Source organism: Aspergillus sclerotioniger, assembly GCF_003184525.1.
Source record: "Aspergillus sclerotioniger CBS 115572 chromosome Unknown BO94scaffold_7, whole genome shotgun sequence".
NCBI lineage: Eukaryota > Fungi > Ascomycota > Eurotiomycetes > Eurotiales > Aspergillaceae > Aspergillus > Aspergillus sclerotioniger.
The window spans coordinates 678,875-697,928 of record NW_020290997.1 but is presented as its reverse complement, the minus strand read 5'-3'; the positions used below and the strand labels follow the sequence as shown (position 1 = coordinate 697,928).

At 51.5% G+C, this 19,054-nt stretch overlaps 5 protein-coding genes across 5 annotated transcripts; 3 read left to right on the top strand and 2 right to left on the bottom strand.

Annotated features, from left to right (window-relative positions):
• Positions 1 to 936: 936 nt before the first annotated feature.
• BO94DRAFT_362986 (translation initiation factor eIF5) lies at positions 937 to 2,668 on the top strand. Its single transcript, XM_025607175.1, has one exon. It carries the CDS (start codon positions 1,142 to 1,144, stop codon positions 2,414 to 2,416), a length of 1,275 nt encoding a protein of 424 aa, XP_025469952.1. The 5' UTR covers positions 937 to 1,141; the 3' UTR covers positions 2,417 to 2,668.
• Positions 2,669 to 2,705: 37 nt separating this feature from the next.
• BO94DRAFT_487769 (uncharacterized protein) lies at positions 2,706 to 6,525 on the bottom strand. Its single transcript, XM_025609053.1, has 2 exons — positions 6,427 to 6,525; positions 2,706 to 6,373 (listed from the first exon to the last, which is right to left on the bottom strand). Exons 1-2 carry the CDS (start codon positions 6,457 to 6,459, stop codon positions 2,882 to 2,884), a joined length of 3,525 nt encoding a protein of 1,174 aa, XP_025469951.1. The 5' UTR covers positions 6,460 to 6,525; the 3' UTR covers positions 2,706 to 2,881.
• Positions 6,526 to 7,261: 736 nt separating this feature from the next.
• Positions 7,262 to 10,137, top strand: BO94DRAFT_460403 (DNA ligase (ATP) CDC9; the record flags this gene model as incomplete). The annotated part of the gene is made up of 4 exons (XM_025607881.1): positions 7,262 to 7,329; positions 7,415 to 9,257; positions 9,309 to 9,539; positions 9,592 to 10,137. The coding sequence occupies 4 exons, from the start codon at positions 7,262 to 7,264 to the stop codon at positions 10,135 to 10,137; spliced, it is 2,688 nt and encodes an 895-aa protein (XP_025469950.1).
• A 648-nt stretch (positions 10,138 to 10,785) lies between these two features.
• Positions 10,786 to 13,664, top strand: dppV (dipeptidyl peptidase DppV). The gene is made up of 8 exons (XM_025607174.1): positions 10,786 to 11,019; positions 11,101 to 11,152; positions 11,215 to 11,453; positions 11,516 to 12,530; positions 12,580 to 12,802; positions 12,854 to 13,086; positions 13,174 to 13,385; positions 13,460 to 13,664. The coding sequence occupies exons 1-8, from the start codon at positions 10,952 to 10,954 to the stop codon at positions 13,599 to 13,601; spliced, it is 2,184 nt and encodes a 727-aa protein (XP_025469949.1). The 5' UTR covers positions 10,786 to 10,951; the 3' UTR covers positions 13,602 to 13,664.
• A 7-nt stretch (positions 13,665 to 13,671) lies between these two features.
• vtc4 (putative vacuolar transporter chaperone (Vtc4)) lies at positions 13,672 to 16,952 on the bottom strand. The gene is made up of 5 exons (XM_025611225.1): positions 16,675 to 16,952; positions 16,141 to 16,609; positions 15,820 to 16,065; positions 14,459 to 15,767; positions 13,672 to 14,403 (listed from the first exon to the last, which is right to left on the bottom strand). The coding sequence occupies exons 2-5, from the start codon at positions 16,582 to 16,584 to the stop codon at positions 14,009 to 14,011; spliced, it is 2,394 nt and encodes a 797-aa protein (XP_025469948.1). The 5' UTR covers positions 16,585 to 16,609; positions 16,675 to 16,952; the 3' UTR covers positions 13,672 to 14,008.
• Positions 16,953 to 19,054: the final 2,102 nt, after the last annotated feature.

Here is a 19,054-nt window from a genome sequence, read left to right as displayed (position 1 = left end):
GATAAACACTATCTAGGTAGGTAGACAGATGGTCACTGGCGACTCGCCGTGCACGCTAGTCGGACCCGAAGCACTGGGCCTGAAACGGTCAATAATGGGATCCACTGGAGTCAAAGTAGGTAGATACAGCCATCCGTACTGTAGGTGAATACTTCTAGGCAGTAGGCAGGCTGGTTACCAGAAGGCGAGGGTGGGAGTTGGTACAACCTGGAGTTACCAAGTGAGCCAATTTTGATGTAGAGTCAGAAGTGCGACACCGGATGGTGGGAAATTGCCAGCAGAGCGAGAGAGGAAGACCGGCAAAGTCGGCCTTCTCCATCCAGGCAGTGGCCTCAGGAGCCTCGGCTGACTCAGACCTGCCCTTTTTTTTTTTTTTTTTTTTTTTTTTCTCTTTCTTTCTCAATTTTCACTCAATTTGCCCGCTTTGGTGCCTTCCGGCCAAAGGCTCGGCTTGGCGTGAATCGGCTCGGACTTTTTTTTGTTTGGGCTTTTTCTTCGCTCTTTCCCTCTTTCTTCTCCTCTTTCCTTTTCCACCCACTTTCCAACTCATCCACCTTTCAGACTTTTTCATCTCCATTTCATCAACTTGGACACGCTGTTGCGTCCGCCAAACATCTTCTGTCAGGCTTTCACTTCTGCCTACTGGTTTCCCACACGTTTTGTTCACGCTTTAGCCACTCTGGTGAGTCGCCCCGGCCTGCTGTCAATCCGCCATCAGTATTACGAAGCTAACCGTGTCGTCTTGCGGTCCTCCCACAGAAGAACCACCCGCTGGTTTCTCTCTCTACCTGCCAGAGAAAGCCACTGAAAACAGAGTCGGTCGAGAACTTGTCTATGTATTCGTCCTGCGTCAGAGATCTCGATCACCACCTGCCGCTCAAGCTGCAATCGTTTCGCTTCACGTCGAAACCTTGTAGTATACACTCGAAGTCCTGTGGCTGAAAGCTTTGGGCTGCCGTATTCGCTGTGTCCATCGTTCCTCTGAAACGATCCCAACCGCCACCATTCCACCAACCCTAGGAATCTCCCACGCATGTCTTGTTTTGTCAAGATATTCCTGGTCCAGAATCCCTCCCGCCTCATTTTCATATAACCATCTCGCTTAGTCTCTTGAAGAGTTTTCACTCACTCAACCGTCATCATGGCCACTGTCAACATTCGTCGGGATGTCTCCGATCCCTTCTACCGCTACAAGATGGAGCGCCTCCAGTCCAAGATTGAAGGCAAGGGCAACGGTATCAAGACCGTCGTCGTCAACCTGAACTCTGTCGCCCAGTCTCTCAGTCGGCCTCCGGCTTACGTGATCAAGTACTTTGGCTTCGAGCTCGGTGCTCAGGCCAACGCCAAGCCCACCGATGATCGCTGGATCATCAACGGTGCCCATGATGCCCCCAAGCTTCAGGACTATCTGGACGGCTTTATCTCCAAGTTCGTGCTGTGCAAGAAGTGCAAGAATCCGGAAACGGACGTCGTAGTCAAGGATGAAAAGATTTCCTTGGACTGCAAGGCCTGTGGACAGCGCTCCGAGGTTGATTCCCGCCTGAAGCTGAGTACTTTCATCCTCCGCAACGGCACCCACACCAAGGGAGGGAAGAAGGACAAGGCTTCGAAGAAGGCCCGTCGCAACAAGGAGAAGAACGGCACTGCGAATGGCGACAAGGATGGCAGCCCTGGAGACAGCAACAACTCCGAAAATGGTGACGACGACAACGGCGATGTCGCCCTGGAAGCAGGCAGCGATGACGAACTGACTCGCCGCATCAAGGCTGATGCCAAGGGCATCGATGCCGAAGAGGACATTGATGACGATAACTGGGCTGTCGATGTGTCCGAGGAGGCCGTCAAGGCCCGTGCTAAGGAGCTTCCCGATGATCTCAAGCGCTCCCTTGTCCTCGAGGAAGGTGATGATGAGGGTGCTGACGGCCCCTCCGCCTATGACGAGCTTGGTAGCTGGATCCTCAACGCTGCTACTGAGAAGGGCGGCGTCACTGGCGTCAGCGACGTTGACATCTACATGAAGGCCAAGGAATATGGAATTGAGAACAAGCACAAGACCGTGGCTGTCCTTGCCCAGACCATCTTCGACGAGAAGATTACCAAGCAGATCCCTTCCCGTGCCGGCCTGCTCAAGAAGATGATCACCTCCGAGCGCCACGAAAAGGCCTTCCTCGGTGGAACTGAGCGCTTTGTTGGCAAGGACCGCCCTGAGCTCGTCGCTCAGGTTCCTGCTATCCTGCTCAAGTACTACGAGCATGACCTCGTTTCTGAGGAAACCCTCAAGGCGTGGGGCTCTAAGGCTAGCAAGAAGTACGTCGACATCCAGACTAGCAAGAAGGTCCGCAAGGCCGCTGAGCCCTTCCTTGAGTGGCTCGAGAATGCCGAGAGCGAGGAAGAGAGCGAGGAGGATGACGAGTAGATTAGGGGCCCGGCCTGCCGTGATTGCCTGTCTGCTTGTAAACAAATGTTTTCGGGACTCAATTGATTGTCGCGTGATTGTGTCGTCTGTTCCAACTGATCTCCGCTCTTTCCGGTTTGACAGTTTCGGTTTGCCTGCTGTTGCTTGTGTTTGGGTTTTGAAGTATAAGATCGAAAAGACTTGACAAAATCACATGGGGTTTTTAGCTAGCTGCCAATCAATCATCGCTCACTCTACCCAACTATTGCATCTATCGTAATGAGTTGTATTTGTGCCCTCCGCCATAGCCATTAAGTGTAGACTACGATCATAATCTGGTTATTGCCTTTCAGACGGTGAATCTATGTCGGTGCTCTGCAATGTGTGAAGTATAGAAGCCAACAGCAGATCGAGCTGATATATTGAAACTCAAAGATGACATGTAATCAGAATGTTTGTGCCACCCACTCCAAGAAGTATCTATGTTCAAAATGCCAATGCCGCAAACCTCAATGAACTTCCCGGTACCGACCACGATCTCAATGGATCCTCGTCCACCTCACATATCTTCGGAGCGGCAGTCGTCGTTCTCCTGGTTTTCACCAACATCTTGAGTAGTTGTTCTTTCTGCTCCCGGAAAATAAACCACGTCAAGTCCGCATTCCACGTCTCCATAGCTTGAATCACACTTTCGACGGATTCGATCTCCACGTTTAGGGAAGAGGCTCCTCCAGTTTGAAGTGCTGCTTGGCTAGACTCCGTCTGCATCTGCAGTCGAGAGAAATAATACTCCGGTCCTGCGTATCGGGCTATCCAGGCTGCGAGAAACCCGCAGATCCTGTCACCGACGGATAAGGGGAGTCGGACGTGCGTGAGGAGGGTAATGAATAAGGGGACCATTGCGCGCCAAAGGATGTGGTGTGGTGTGAAGGCGCGGGTGCCGTGGGATCCGGTCGTGGTGAGGGATAGTGATTGGGAGAAGGCGATGGAGAGTGATGTATCTGCGTTATCTTCGGGGGATCTGGTGGCTTGTTGCTGGGCTCGACGTTCGAGGGCTTTTTCTGCGTCTTGTCGGACTTTGTCCCATGCGCGAGTATAGAGGCGCTCCCAGCGGGGGAATTCAGTTTCTACCCGTGAGGCCATGAAATCGCCGGCTGTCTTGCATATGGTTTCGATGGCTTTGCAGGCTGTTGTGGTGACGAAGGTCTCTTCTTGGAAATCGAATTCGTCGGGGCCTTGTTTGAGGCGGGTGTCTGCAATTGCGGAGGTGCGGTTTGTCATGAGAGATGTTGATGAGGAGGGTTCGCTGAATGAGGCTGGGAAGCTGATTCTTGCGGCTACTGGGGGCCATAGATCGTTGATGAGCGGTAGGAAGCTGTTCTCGTGGGCGGCAAGGGTTGGAAAGACGTCGATAAGGATAGAGAGTAGAGATCGGCGGAGATATGGCGAGGGAGAGGATAGATGGGATGGGACGGATTTGATGATGTGGAGTAGAAGATTGTGCGATTTACTCAAGGGCTTATCGCTGTCTTCGGGTTCGCGGGGTGGAGGAAGCGGTTCGTCCGATTCTTCTTCCTTAAGTATATCGGCAAAGGAGTTGATATCGGTGTCTTGCTGTTCGACCTTTTCGGGCTCTTTTTTCCAAGGCTTTTTCGGGTGTGGGATCATCTCATCCGCATCCCCAAGGTCTTCGATTAGTTTTGCACGTTTTGCCTTGCGATGCGCAAGCTCCTCTACCAAAGCTGAGATCTGTAGCCTTTCGTACTGCTTCTTGCGGTGGTTAATATGTCCGTTCTGCTTTCCATCACCGATCGCTAGGAAGGATGGACTTTTCGTGCCTTCTTCGACAATAGCAGCCAGCGTTCGGAACATCATCTCAACAAGCTTCGGATAACCATGGTACATATCTAATATACCAAATATTGAGTCCACCAGGTCATCTAAGTAAGGAATAAGCCGCATCCCAGACATCTTTACCATCATCAATAGAACCTGCGGTGGATATGGTGACACATCAAAGGTATTGAGCTTCAATGCCACTGAATTCACGAGATAGTCGACATTTTCAATGATCATTGTGCTGGCGTCTCCGTAATTGCAAGCTGCGGTGAGAATATTAAGGCATGTCATGGCATGCTTCTGAAGACTCGAATTGTTGGATGCTAGTAATTGAAGAACAGGGTATAGTGCGTCCATCAGCTCTGGGCGGAAGGCCTCTCCGAGCTGTTGTGCCTGGAGGGCGACAACCTCCAGAGCAAGGGCCTGAACTCGCCAGTCCCTAGACTCGTAGGCCAAAGGGTCGTTTAGTATAGGCAATGAAACGTAGTACAATTCCTCAATCATGCCAGACCTTGATATGTGTTGACTTGAAGGTTCCAGCTCATCCGCCGATATAAAATCATCGAATACTGACGTAAGTTGCGTGTTGCTCTTAAGGAATGTCAATCCCAACCAGAGAGGTGCAATGAGAGCATTTCCGTGTTCCTGGTGAACTCGGTTGATGATCAGACGTGTAATTCCATGGCCCGATTCAGACGTATTAAGCTTAACGATCATGGAATGCAAGTCATTTAGTGTTTGTTGCTGGCTCCTGTGCTCCAGAATGACGGGAGGGAATGAGACTGATTTAACTCCTTGATGTAATACTTGCAGGCTTTGGCTGTTTGCAACATCAGAACCCAGAGGCTGGAGAGCATTCGTCGTATTGTTCACAGAGGCAGCAACACTGTCGCATATTCCTGATGCCAAGCTACTTGCCAGGATATCGGATTCGGATTGTACCTGTGACAACACCTGGAACGCAGTTGATATCTTTTTGACCGCCCACTGTTTTGCTGTTTCGTCGTTGCTTTGCATAGTCCTTGGGAAGGCAGTAGCCCATGTGTGGAGAGAGTTCTTCAAAGTGTCAACGACGACTGGATAGGTAGTTGCATGGTGCTTAAGCGCAAGGAATGCCTCATTGGGTACTTGATTTTCATCCACATCCGACAACACAACGACGGTCTCGATGATGATGGGCAGTGCCTCTTGTAGTGTGTTCTGGCAATCTTCTACCACCATTAAACAAAGTTCCAGGAGCGCTGCCTGGACCTCGGGTCGGTCATGTCGCCTTATCTGGATAGCGTTCGCAAGTGCAAGTTTTATTTGTGTGGCTGTAGCTTTCAGCCAAGACCCGTCGAGGATGAGTTGATCATCTTCCTTCTGGGATGAAGCTGACTTCTCAGGGATCCCAGCCACCTGATCGTTCAGCACGGTCTTGATCAGATACTTAAAAATCTGTAGACAGATCGACAGAAGTTTAAAGGATCGCCGGACCTGGGTCGTCGGTTTTATAATCCTGGTCAAAGTCGACACTGTGCGCGGCATGATACTGGCTAACACTACCCGGTCTGTAATGCGCTGAAAGAGTGCCTGGAGCGCCTTTGCCGCAGATATGCAGAGTTCATCTGATCCTTCATCCACAACGCCTTCGAGCATAAGATAGACCATCTGATCAACGACAGTCGCGGTGCCGATTTCATGATAAACGGTCTGTTTGGCCACGGGGCCATCCAGGACATTGAATATGGCTAGAAGACATTCGAATCCCGCGATAGAGAGCTCGGGTGACCGAACCTGTTTAGTTTGCGTCCCACCTGACTTATTCGGTGTCCCGCCCACGATCAAGGTGAGCAGAATAATGAGCTGTTTGCCCATCTGAGGGGACAAGCGCCTTCGCCATCCTTTTTCAACAAGAATCCGCAAGCACTTGACGGAAAGTTCCAAAGAGTTGACAGGGGTTCGTTGGGTTTCATTGAAGATATGGCATAGAGGGAAGAATGCATATTCCGCTAACTTCTCGTCCAGCGCATCTCTACGGGCTAGCTCGTCCAGTACATTGTACATTGGATTGAGGGCTCGAAAGACATCGTTTGAGGTGGCTTGATGCCCACGGAATCGCAAGCCCACTGAGCTGAGTTCCACGCATGGTGGTTTGAGCTTCGCCTCCCATTAGCACAAATAAACCATGAGCTGCTGAGTATAGTTCGCACCTTAGAGAAAGCTTCTTGGCGAGAAACCTCCATTTAGTTTACACGGGTGAGCGCTATTGTGGGAGAAGGACATTAAGATAGTTTATAGCCATCGAGCATGCAACGCAGACATCGAATATCAACGATTCCGCGGCACTGCTTAGATCCGGATGCACAAAGAGAGACCAAGCCATTATCGATAGTCCCTCGCCGCCTTGGATCCCCGCTTTCTGCCGTAAGTTTAAGGCGGTGATATCCGGTGTTTGCACTGTTTGATATGTCTTCTAGGCTTTTTTTGCTTGCATGGTCTTTTCATACGTTCCGCTAATGTTGACTCGATTACCTAAAGAAATATCAGATATCTATATATGTGTCCTGCCCTTTTTCTGTGTTCTTTTCCATCATCATAGCTCAAAATGGCCTTAATAACGTGGCGGTCATCAATATCACGTGACTTTAATGGAATTCGCGTCACGTCACGTCGCGTTCCCGTTCAAGCAACCGAAGGTGGAAGCTGAGGCAACAATGTCCAGCTCGGGTGCCTGATCTGTAGAACTCGAGACTCACTACATATAACCCCGCCAAACCGCCAAATTTAGGATGAAGGACGTTTAGCATAACGTCTATGCCCACCATTCACTCTTCCGCGTTTCTTACGCCTATATTGCGCTACCCTTGCAGGCGACCTGCTCCAGCGCCAAAACAGCTTCGTCCGACCTTCTACGGTGCACAATTTACCCTGCGCCGAGTCGAATCGCATTATCTGCTTCCGCAAACAAGGCTATTTGGGGTCTATCAGCAGCTGAGAAGGGTTTCTGCCGATAATTGTACGATTACAGCGCGACCAGCTCCCACGATGGCGGACTCAAAAGGCAGGAAGCAAGCTACCCTGGGGTATGTTCGAGATTCCCAGTTGAAACTTGGGTGCGTCTGAATGTGACCGGACCTCGGATGCATTCAAATTATCCTAATTGTACAATTATGCTAATAGCTGGCTTTCAATCCATAGGAGGTTCTTTGGTTCAAATTCAGACTCCTCGAAGTCCCCCAAGAAGCAAACTACGCTGTCTTTCTCAAACAAGAAGAGCAAAGCTACGAAAGATACGACTGAATCAGAAACGGCGCAAGATTCTACACCTGCCAATGAACGTGGAGCTAATGGAAGCGCTAACGGTGGCGTTGACACTGTGGACTCTGCCGCCGAGCCAAAGTCAGGGGCTGTCAAGGCAGACAAGACGGGCGATCTAAACAACTTGAAGAGAGAGAATAGCAGTGAAGATGAGGACAGCGATGTTCAGCCAGCGAATAAGCGCCGCCGAAAGGCCTCACGAGGGGACGAAGCAGTTGCCGCCCCGAAGAGAAAACCCGCGACACCTAAGAGTCCCAAGAAGAGATCACAACCTAAGGAGCCGTCACCACCACCGGCCGCCATTGCGAAGGCATCGGGAGAGAAAACGCCGGAGAAGGATGCCTCGGAAAAGGAAGAAGGAGAAGAAGAGGCGCAATCTGCTAGTGAGGATGAAGAAGATGAGAAGCCCGAGGTGAAGAAGAAAAAGATCGAGAAGGCTCAAGCAACATTGAAGGCCAGCGGAACCGAGCCTTATCCCGACTGGAAAGCAGGCGATCCGGTTCCTTACGCCGCACTCTGCACCACCTTCTCCCTCATCGAGATGACTACGAAGCGACTAGTGATCCTGGCCCATTGTTCGCTTTTCCTTCGCCAAGTACTGCGCTTGACTCCTCAAGATTTGCTCCCCACTGTTCAGCTCATGATCAATAAGTTGGCTGCAGATTACGCTGGAATTGAGCTTGGAATCGGCGAGTCGCTCATCATGAAGGCAATTGGTGAGAGTACCGGACGTAGTCTGGCTGTGATCAAGACGGATCAACACGAGATCGGTGACCTTGGCTTGGTGGCTGCTAAGAGTCGGGGCGACCAGCCTACTATGTTCAAGCCAAAACCTCTGACTGTTCGAGGAGTGCATGAAGGCCTTCTCGCCATTGCTAAGGTCCAGGGTCATGGTTCTCAGGACAAGAAGATCTCGGGAATCAAAAAGCTCCTCTCAGCTGCTGACGCAGCAACCGCGGGTAAAGGCAGCAAAGGCATTGATATTACCAAGGACAAGGGTGGTCCCAGCGAAGCCAAATACATTGTTCGATTTCTGGAAGGAAAGTTGAGACTTGGGCTGGCGGAAAAGACTGTGCTCGTTGCCCTTGCTCAAGCTGTAGTCGCACATGAGGCCGCTTTGGAAGGTCAAAAGACTCCGTCTGCCGAGAAGTTGACAGAAGGCGAGGCGATCTTGAAGACCGTTTACAGCGAACTACCGGCGTATGAAAAGATTATTCCGGCCATCCTTGAGCATGGTCTGCCCAACCTGCCCAAGGTCTGCAAGCTGCAGCCGGGTATTCCCCTCAAGCCCATGCTTGCCAAGCCGACCAAGTCTATTACGGAAGTGCTTGACCGGTTTGAAGGGAAAGAGTTCACCTGCGAGTACAAGTACGATGGCGAAAGAGCACAGATCCATTACGTCGCCCCTGACTCGATCCACCAATATCCGGGTGCGACGGCCACCTTGAAGAAGGACAGTAAAGGCCTGAGCGCCATCTTCTCTCGGAATTCCGAAGACCTATCGAAGAAATACCCTGATGTTCTAGCCAAGCTCGATGGGTGGATCAAGGATGGTGTGAAGAGTTTTGTACTAGACTGTGAGACGGTTGCTTGGGACACAGAGACCAAGAAGGTCCTGCCATTCCAGCAACTCATGACTCGCAAGAGGAAGGATGTCAAAGCGGAAGATGTCAAGGTCAAAGTCTGCATCTTCGCCTTCGACCTTTTGTTCTTGAACGGAGAGGTAACTATGCCCTCTTCTATCTGAATTATAGACTGCTGACTGGTACGGTAGCCTACGGTTAAGAAAAGCCTACGAGAACGCCGTGAACTGATGCATGAGTCTTTCCAAGTCACTGAAGGCGAGTTTCAGTTTGCTCAGTACGGCAATACGAATGTCGTAGATGAGATCCAGACCCTGCTCGATGAGAGTGTCAAGGCATCATGTGAAGGTTTGATGGTCAAAATGCTGGACACTGAAGAAAGTGGTTACGAACCAAGCAAACGGAGTCGGAATTGGTTAAAGGTGAGTCTATGGAGAAGAAGCCTGCACAGTCCAACTGCTAACGATGAGATAGGTTAAGAAGGATTATCTCAGCGGGGTCGGTGACTCACTCGACCTCGTGGTTTTAGGTGCCTACCATGGCCGAGGCAAGCGTACTTCAGTATACGGTGCATTCCTCCTGGCCGCGTACAATTCAAGTACCCAGACGTATGAGACGATCTGCAACATTGGCACAGGATTCTCCGAAGCAATTCTGGAAGAGTTCTACAATGAACTCTCCCCACTAACCATTGACCGGCCCAAGCCTTTCTACTCCCATTCGACAGTCCCCAAGGACCAGCCGGACGTCTGGTTTGAGCCGCGACTTGTGTGGGAGGTCAAAACTGCGGATCTGACCCTCAGTCCACGATATAAGGCCGCAGCGGATGAATTCGTAGGGACGACTGGAGGTGGAAAGGGAGTGTCTCTTCGCTTCCCCCGATTCATCAAATCCCGAGGCGACAAAAAGCCCGAGCAGGCAACAACCACGCGGGCCGTGGCGGAGATGTACCGCAAACAGGAGGCGGTTCAAAAAGAGAATGCTGGCAAGGGAGGAGTGGACGATGATTTTGAATACTAAGGTTCCCGAGTTCCTGCATGTCTTTGATGGCGTGGGAGGTACCTGTACATGTAATGCCGTTTGGGTTCTGGATACCCACATTGATGTGTCTGCTTTTCTTGCATTTTTAGAGTTCGACGTCCCTCTCTGTAAGGGCCCTTTTCATCGAGTAGGTCAAGATCTGCCCTCTAGATAGCCGATGTTTCATGCCGTTCCCCTGTCTTGAATTCCACCTGCGACAGAGGACAGCAGTACATACCAAGCTTTCTTTAAGATGAAGTCCGGTTTGGAATCGCCTCCCTTGCTTTCAATGAACATCCCTTTTCCGACAGCTCCTCTCATTCCAGGACGATTTCGATGAGCCCTGCTATCATCTCACCTGTTTCTCCGCCAGGCCGGGCATAGAATAAGGTATTAGGAAGGGTTCCCCGCTTCAAGCTAGCCGAGCTTCTGGGGGACGTCTTGGAGGATGCACGAATAGATGAATGAATGGAGGGAAGCAAAGCGACCGCCCCGCTTGGCACTGCAAGCCCAGACCAGCGCTTTGGCTGTCCCGCCCTTGCTTGAGCCTTTGCCGGCCAGGGGGGTGGGTGGACTCGTTGAGGATAGATACTGGGCTGGCTGCCCTCTTGGCTTGCGCCCCGATTTGGTAGGTCGTGAAGCCGGCCATGCATCCATCCGGGAAGCGGTCCCTCTTCCTGAGTCCTCCTCCCCCTCCGCCGTGAATCTCCTGCGTCCCACCCCGGCCATAAATTGGCCCTGTCCGCTGTTTCACCCGCTTCTGGACTCGTGGGTCAGTCGTTCCTTTTTTCTTTGAACCACATTAGTCCTCACCATGGGGGTTTTGAAATGGCTCGCCGTCACGACTGCTGCGGCATCCGCAGTATCAGCCTTGACTCCAGAGTGAGTCCCAATCTGAATTCCAAGCATCCCATGGCCGTCTCACTCTGTATCTGTACCCCTCTAACATGCATACCCACATAGACAGCTGATTAGTGCTCCACGGAGATCCGAAGTCGTCCCAAATCCCTCGGGGGTACGTGCACTTGGTGGTTATGAGCTAAACAAGGAGGACTGGTTCTTTACTGACATGGCCAGGACACTGGGCTATTCTCAACTTCACAATACTCATTTGACACGCATTCAAGTGAGACCTGGTGGAGCTTGATTGACCTCGACTCGGGGGAAACAAAGACCCTTACCGATGATAGCAATGTTTCTGAGATGATCTGGCTGGGTTCTGATGGCTCTACGGTCCTCTACATCAACAGCACCAATGCACAAATTCCCGGTGGCGTGGAGTTGTGGATTGCGGATACCTCCGACTTTGAAAATGGGTTAGTTCGTTGTACTTGAATGTTCAAGTCTGCAGGGCTGTCGCTAATTGTGCATCGTGCAGGTACAAAGCAGCCTCTCTCTCGGCCAACTTACTCGGCATCAAATCAGTCGTTACTGACTCCGGTGACGTGCGATACGTTCTGCGTGGAAAATCGTATCCCAATGGAACTGTTTACAATGATCAGATTGTAACAGCTTTGCCGAGTTCAGCTCGCATCTACGACAGCATCTTCGTCAGGCACTGGGACACATATCTTACCCCCATTTCGCACGCTGTGTTTTCGGGCACACTGCAAAGCTCGACTAATGATGACGGCAAAGTCCAGTATAGTTCCACAGGGGCCTTGGAGAACCTGGTTAACCCAGTCAAGGGTGCTGAAAGCCCGTTCCCTCCCTTTGGGGGCAACTCAGACTATGACCTCTCGCCGGACGGAAACTGGGTTGCCTTCAAGAGCAAGGCTCCAGAACTCCCTCTTGCCAATAACACGGCTTCTTACATCTACCTCGTCCCACATGATGGTTCTGCAAAGGCTTTCGCAATCAACGGACCAGACAGCCCTGCCACTCCGGAGGGGATTGAAGGTGATTCCAGCAACCCAGTTTTCTCTCCCAACAGCGACAAATTGGCATATTTCCAGATGGCGGATAGGGAATATGAGTCCGACCGCCGCACGCTGTATGTGTATACGATCGGCTCCGACGAGACTATTCCGAGCCTTGCAAAAGACTGGGACCGTTCTCCAGACACTGTCAAATGGGTCGATCAAGACAACCTGGTTGTGACAAGTGAAGACCTAGCGCGGTCTAGGCTATTTTCTCTTCCGGTAGATGCTGGGGATGACTTCAAACCCACAAACTTCACCAACGGCGGCGTCGTGTCAGCTTATTACGTTCTACCCGACTCCACCCTTCTTGTCACTGCCAGCGCTATCTGGTCAAGCTGGAATGTTTACACTGCGAGTCCAGACGAGAGCATTATCAAGACATTGGCATCAGCCAACGAGATTGATCCTGAGCTCAGCGGACTCGGTCCGGCTGACATTGACGAGTTCTACTACGATGGCAACTGGACGACAGTAAGTCTCCACTCCGTTCTCATAAGATGGGGTCTAATAACGGGATCAGCTCCATTCCTGGATCATCTATCCGGAAGGCTTTGACAAGTCCAAGACATACCCGATGGTCCTCTACATCCACGGTGGACCTCAAGGTGCCTGGACCGATTCTTGGAGCACACGATGGAACCCCAAGGTCTTCGCCGACCAGGGATACGTAGTCATTGCACCAAACCCCACAGGAAGTACTGGTTTTGGCGATGAACTCACTGATGCGATCCAAGCTGACTGGGGTATTACAACCATCACTATATAAGACAGACTCTTACTGACACAACCAACAGGTGGTGCTCCCTACGACGACCTAGTCAAAGCCTGGCAATACGTCCACGACAACTTCGACTTCGTCGACACGGACAACAGCGTCGCCGCAGGAGCTAGCTACGGTGCCTTCATGATCACCTGGATTCAAGGCAGCGAGTTTGGCCGGAAATTCAAGGCTCTCGTCAGCCACGATGGTCCGTTTGTCGGAGATGCCATGATCGAGACGGACGAACTATGGTTCATCGAACATGACGTGGGTTTCCTTCTCTTCTCCGAAACTAGAGATACAACATTCCCTTTCTTATACCTATATATACTAACGAACAATTCAAATAATCAGTTCAACGGCACCTTCTGGGAAACCCGCGACGCCTACCACAACACAGACCCTTCTGGCCCTGAACGAGTCCTCCAATTCAGCACGCCCCAGCTCGTCATCCACAGCGACAACGACTTCCGCATCCCCGTATCCGCGGGCATCGGACTCTTCAATGTCCTCCAGGAGCGAGGCGTGCCTAGTCGGTTCCTGAATTTCCCTGACGAGGACCACTGGTATGTTTCCGTCTTGATTAGTATTCTTGATTATCGTAGAGTCTTATCAGAAACTGACTGGTATCTGCGTCTAGGGTTACCAAGCAAGAGAACAGTCTTGTATGGCACCAGCAGGTTCTGGGCTGGTTGAACCGGTACTCCGGAGTCGAGGAAGCGAATCCCGATGCCGTCAGCCTAGATGATACGATCAACCCTGTTGTGAACATCAACGCCTGATGTTATGTCTGTCTTGTCTGTGTGATACTTCTTCTAGATGATGAATGAGACGAGCACTCTGTTTCAGACCTGTTTGTATAATCATAATTTATTCTGTAGTGACAAGTAGTCAACCGCTATAGCATACTAACTATACCAATCTCTCGCGCTCTCTTTCTTAGCCTCGCAACTGAGTGATCAATTCATCATAGGACAGGATCTGGTATCTGAACAGAACAAGGCAGGAAGACAAGGACAATTAATACACATGCTTTTGTACAATCAACCCATAATAATCAATACAGCTTTCTCTTTCATTTCGACCGAGCAAGATCGGCAGAGTATGGTGAAAGTACTCCAGAAGAGAATTTGTTTACCCAAATAGTTCATTCCAACGCAATTTGATTGATGGGGTTTAAAGAAGGCAATTATAGCTCACCTCCGTGCGGAACATCCGAGTCGAGGCCACCCTTATCCCAAAAGCCCGCTTGGCGAGCCCGGAGGCCAAAGTTGACCATGACAATAACCACTAATCCGAGACCGACGACAGTTGGTCCCCATTTCTCGTAATAGACACGCTTGACGTCACGGCGCTTGCGGATCTTGTCGACACGCCAGACGTATAGCATGAGACTGTATAGGAGGGCGATCGCGGCCAGTACTGTGAAGGCCCAGGATGATGCGAAGGTGATGTAGTCGTCCCCGAAGTTGAGAAGTGTAGCAGCGATAGTACCAAGGAGAATGGAGAATTCCAACCACGAGAGGAAGGTTCGTTCTGCGGCAAAGTAGACCTTCGGCTCGACACGGACGGGGACGTGGATGCCTGTGACCGGTTAAAAGGTATGATTTTGCATGGTTATAATGTGGTAGTGACTTACGCTTGCCCTTGGGGGCTTGGAATCGCTTCACTGTGCGCTTGTTGCCCATCACGGCGATTCCGTTCTGTTCAGGGGGCGGTAGACTTGTTGGCCGGGGCCGCGGAATGAGAGCCGTGAGGCCGTTGACCATGGCGTCCCCGGCCTGGTGGACGTAATACTTAGCCAGCTTCTTGTAGTAGTATGTCCCACCGACACGGCGCGCCTCCTCCAGCTCGTCAGAATCAACGGACTCTGCATCCGAATCATATAATGGGTAATCCTCATCTCCCGGGAGCGGTTGAGCAGCGATGCGCTCCTCAATGTCCAAAGCGTTTCCATCGGTGTCCGCGAATAAAGCTTCTTGGTCGGCATCGCTAGCCTGGGCCCTGTTTGTATTCTCAACCCACTGTGCTTCGTTCGAGTCTTCCTCATCCGACTCATCATCCTCGGGTGTTTCGGTGGTGGACAGTGATGCGCTAACCGGAGGCCGCTGGATACCGAACTTGCGTGTTGCCGGCTTCCGAATGTCAACGTCCATCTGGGGCATCCAGAACGGAAGGAGATTAATGCGATCGGGGAAGAGAGTGGCAGTGCCGTGGATGAATTTACTGTACTTCGGCACCGCTTCAACCAGGTGGCTCGCAGTCAGGTCTCTGATCCATTGGGGCGGCTCCTGACCCGCTTGGGTTTGAAGCTTCACCTCCAAGACGGCGTAAGGAAAGCGCTCCACGTCCTCGGGGGGCAGCTGGGAGAAAGGATAATCCACGCCAATGTCCATGCGTCGCCAATTGTCTCCAGTCCGCTGACGACCGTCGAGGTTGTCTTCGCGAGTCATTGTTAATTCCGTGTCGAGTGAAATACGCACCCGGGCGTCTCCGGGAAGCTGGAAAGCAGTGCGGTGGTAGAAAGATCGAGTGACGGGTACCAGTCGTCGTGTGATGACTCGGTACTGGATCTCCCGTGCCAGCTGCTCTAAGCTGTCGATTTCCTCCTTGCTCTTCTTGCCTTCCCGGCGCATCTTCTCGAAAATGCTTTCTACCGTCATGCGACCGGACAGATAGGCATTAACGTGCTTTTCCTTGAGAGAGAAACGCGCCTTGACCGACTTCTCTCCGGTCCAATCCTCGCGATGAGTCTTCCTCTCGACGAAAATCTGGTCACTTTCCATGCCTCCATACCAACGCAGTCGGATAGCTTCAGCTCCCTCGGTTTTCTTCAGGCGACCCTGGTACAATTCCCAGGTATCGGTGTTATCGTAATAGATGGACGAGATGGCAGCATCCTTTTCTTCGAACTCTTTTCTAGGGTTAAAGACCAGTACAGGAAGATGCTGCCCTTATCAGTATGGATTTTGAAGAATAACCTGGGGCTTATATGCATACCTTGAGGATGATCAGCTTAAGCTCGGTGATGTTGTCCGGGTGGACCCAATATTTGGTCGTCTGACGGACGAAGTTCTGTTGAGTGCCTCCGGCGGCAGAATCACCCTTGACTGGATTACCCTTAGTACGAACAAGATCGTAGAGCTTAGACAGCTTGACCACAAGTGCATCATAGTTGTCGTTGAAAAACGGCTTCGCATTGAGTCGCGCAGCAAAAACTGGCCTGAGGTGCCATCCAGTTTGTTTCTAGACCCAATTGTCAGCACCACACTCGTCCAATTTTCTGATTGGGGGGAGCGCAAGGTGGGAGTCGGAGCGTACATCGTGTTTTTTAATGATTTTCTGGAAGCCTGTGTAGTTGAGTTGTGTGAACTTTGCCAGGTCGTGGACGTCGGCAATGATGTCACTCAAGACCTGCTCGAGCATCAAGAAGTCTTCGTCGGAAGGGGGCCTCCGGCTGGAACGCGAATTCGAGGCATTGTCTGAACGAGCGCTGGAGCTGTCCAAGCGGGAAACCACATCTTCAACTTCTGTCTCGCTGGCTTGGATACGACGGGCAATCTCCGCGCTCTTAATTCTCTGGAAGTTGAAGACCTTGTCCAATTCGCTTTCCAGCAGGGTCACGAAATGCTTTTCGTCATCCTCTGACCACGGCTGGCGGTCGGGCCTTGCGTTTTCGGGTGTAGGCTCGGTGACGTATCCGGTTTTGAGGGCCTTTTTCAGATCCTCATAGGCAATGTAGTACCAGTAGTACTCCTTGATCATTGAAGATCGGAGGTGTTCCCCGAATCTGGGAGAGAGACGAGCAGGTCAGCCGAATGATCCAGCCCAGACCGGGTATGAAATGTTACGAACCTCATGGTGAATCAGTCAATTGACTCTGGATTCTAGCGATAGAAAGGCAGGGTAAGCAAGGAGGAGTGCGAGGGATGACGACAACTTGGGGGAGAACGGGGGGGTTGTTAGAGGGCGGAGGGAAAGATCATGGTTGAGGCAAAGCTGGGAAGAAAAGAAGGACAAGAGAGAAGGGGGCAGAAAAAATTAAAAGAGAGCTGAGCAAAGGACCTAATCTGGTCGAAATGATGCTAATTACCAGGCGAACGGCGCAGGGAGCAGCAGTGGGGGGGGGGGGGAGAGAGACCGTATGTACAAGAGCCGGTGGTAGCTCATGATGCTAAGGGCCGTTCCCAGGACGGCGGAGACTGGGACGGTCGACGTCAACCCGTGACTCGTGCCGATTCTCGATAACGCTGCTATCGGGAGTCCATGGCCCTTGCTTGTACCGGTAATACGGGCCTGCGAATCCAGCCCCGTGCTGCTACCGTTTGTGTAAAGGCTCGGGGGATAACCAGCCGTTCCACCGCGCAAAATGAGCATGTCAATTGACGACGGCGAGACTGTCAAAGCAACGGGGGAGTCGGGGAGAATGGCCACCTACTCCAGGCTAAGCTAAATGAAAATGATAGCAGCTCTGACTAGCCCGCCAGGAGGGGCCGTTGCTTGATGCATTCTCAGCCACTCGATTAAGCAGGTGCTGCTCTCCCCAACGCCGCCTTCCCGCTTCTGGACTAGCCCGTTTGATCGATACGAGGCGTTCTGCCGGCCCTGTACGGCCTGGTAATTGGTAATACCGCCCATATGCAATTTCGGCCTCGACGTACCGGCTGGCTAAAGTAGGCAGGTCAAGTCTGTATAGTTGCAATGCTTGCATATCACCGGTATCACCCAGGCCCCCTCCCAACCCTCCCCAAAAGTGCTAATCACCCGGATGACTGGCCTAGTAGGTACTGGCTAACAGGCTAACAGATGCTATCCTTGATCCGTCTAGCCCCAATCCAACCTCAATTCGCCCGTCCAATCCGTCTGGCTGAAACTCGGAAAAGGCTCCCCGGTTCCGATCCAGCCCAGCACAAGAACTAGTTTCACAGGCTGCACCACAAGGTCACACCCGGTCCAGTCCAACGCCACCCTTAGCTAAACGTGCAGGAACATCAAGGCCTCGATTTAGTCCACGGCCATGGAGCGCCCTTCCCAGCGCTGGGGCCTGTCTTACAACCAATCGGCTTCAACGCAATGGCCAGGGAAGTGAGGTTAATGTGAAACCAGTGTTCGGGGCGCTAGTTGGATTAGCAGCATTCAGCAAGTACCTCGGTGTCTTGATGTGGTGCATGCTGTTACGCACACGTACTTGCTCGCCTAGGGCGAAGAAGGCGGCTGGAAGAGGACTCGCCAAGCCAGTGTGTCATTCTTCGGTGTAGCACAATAATCCTTTTGCCAGCCAGCTTTTCAAGCTGTTCGAAGCTTGACTCCGGAAATTTGTTCATCCTAGATACGTGCAAGCGGAGACCTGCAGTGACATGGGACCCTTGTACGGCTGTGGTAAGACGATCCGGTCAGACTGCGTCTGGATCACTGTGCTTAGATCACTGCGCTTTTCGAGGCCTGTTAGCCCATAATTGTTGAGAAAAATCTCGACCTTGCGTCTGGCCCCGTTCGGTTCAAGACTGTAGTCCTAGTGCCTCATACAGGTGTTGGTTAGTTCACCAATCACGCATTTGATAAACCTCGGATGCCCTCCTGCCATCCAAATTGATACTATGACCCAGCATGAAAGGATGTCAACTCACGTGTCAGTTCTTGTAATGCGATGCAGCAGCTGTATGTTTTAGCGTGTCAACCCGTCAGCGGATCTTATTTGCTTGATGTGAGAGAATATATTCTTACGGGTATCGCCGGCAACACTACTCCGTACCCAGGATATATATATCGAATTGCAAAGTGACCAGTCTTGATTTGTCATGGAATTCCATCGACCATGGCTTCTGGGTGTATATGCAAGATCTTATGGGATCTGATAGACGTGCATCATGTACAAAATGAGTGGTGATGGACCCCGGAACACTGCATGCCTGCCTGTCCGACAGAAAGACCCTGATTGCAGATCAGGGAAATTCCACGGTGAAATCATCACCTCTTTAGCCGGATCAAGTTAGAATGGTGGAATGCCTAGTGAATAATTACTACCAATCTGGTGCAGCTGTAATTTTAGAACAACCGTGGTAATCCTACCATGCTTATGATGCCATGAATCTGGATCCCACGATGGCAATCCTCTTAGCAATTAGAACAGGGGCTTGCCACTGATACGGAATAGCCAGGCGCAGAAGAGTTTTCGACCGGTGGCTGGAGGAGCCGTATAATACTAAGGGTGAATCCTGCATGCACTACGGTGACT

Coding starts and splice junctions, on each gene's coding strand:
- BO94DRAFT_362986 (XM_025607175.1), top strand. CDS start 1,142: ATGGCCACTGTCAACATTCGTCGGGATGTCTCCGATCCCTTCTACCGC.
- BO94DRAFT_487769 (XM_025609053.1), bottom strand. CDS start 6,459: ATGGAGGTTTCTCGCCAAGAAGCTTTCTCTAAG. Junction 6,374..6,426: donor GCCAAGAAGCTTTCTCTAAG/GTGCGAACTATA, acceptor TGGGAGGCGAAG/CTCAAACCACCATGCGTGGA.
- dppV (XM_025607174.1), top strand. CDS start 10,952: ATGGGGGTTTTGAAATGGCTCGCCGTCACGACTGCTGCGGCATCCGCA. Junction 12,531..12,579: donor ACGATGGCAACTGGACGACA/GTAAGTCTCCAC, acceptor TAACGGGATCAG/CTCCATTCCTGGATCATCTA. Junction 12,803..12,853: donor TGCGATCCAAGCTGACTGGG/GTATTACAACCA, acceptor CACAACCAACAG/GTGGTGCTCCCTACGACGAC.
- vtc4 (XM_025611225.1), bottom strand. CDS start 16,584: ATGATCAAGGAGTACTACTGGTACTACATTGCCTATGAGGATCTGAAA. Junction 16,066..16,140: donor AAATCATTAAAAAACACGAT/GTACGCTCCGAC, acceptor AATTGGGTCTAG/AAACAAACTGGATGGCACCT. Junction 14,404..14,458: donor CCAAGCCCCCAAGGGCAAGC/GTAAGTCACTAC, acceptor AACCGGTCACAG/GCATCCACGTCCCCGTCCGT.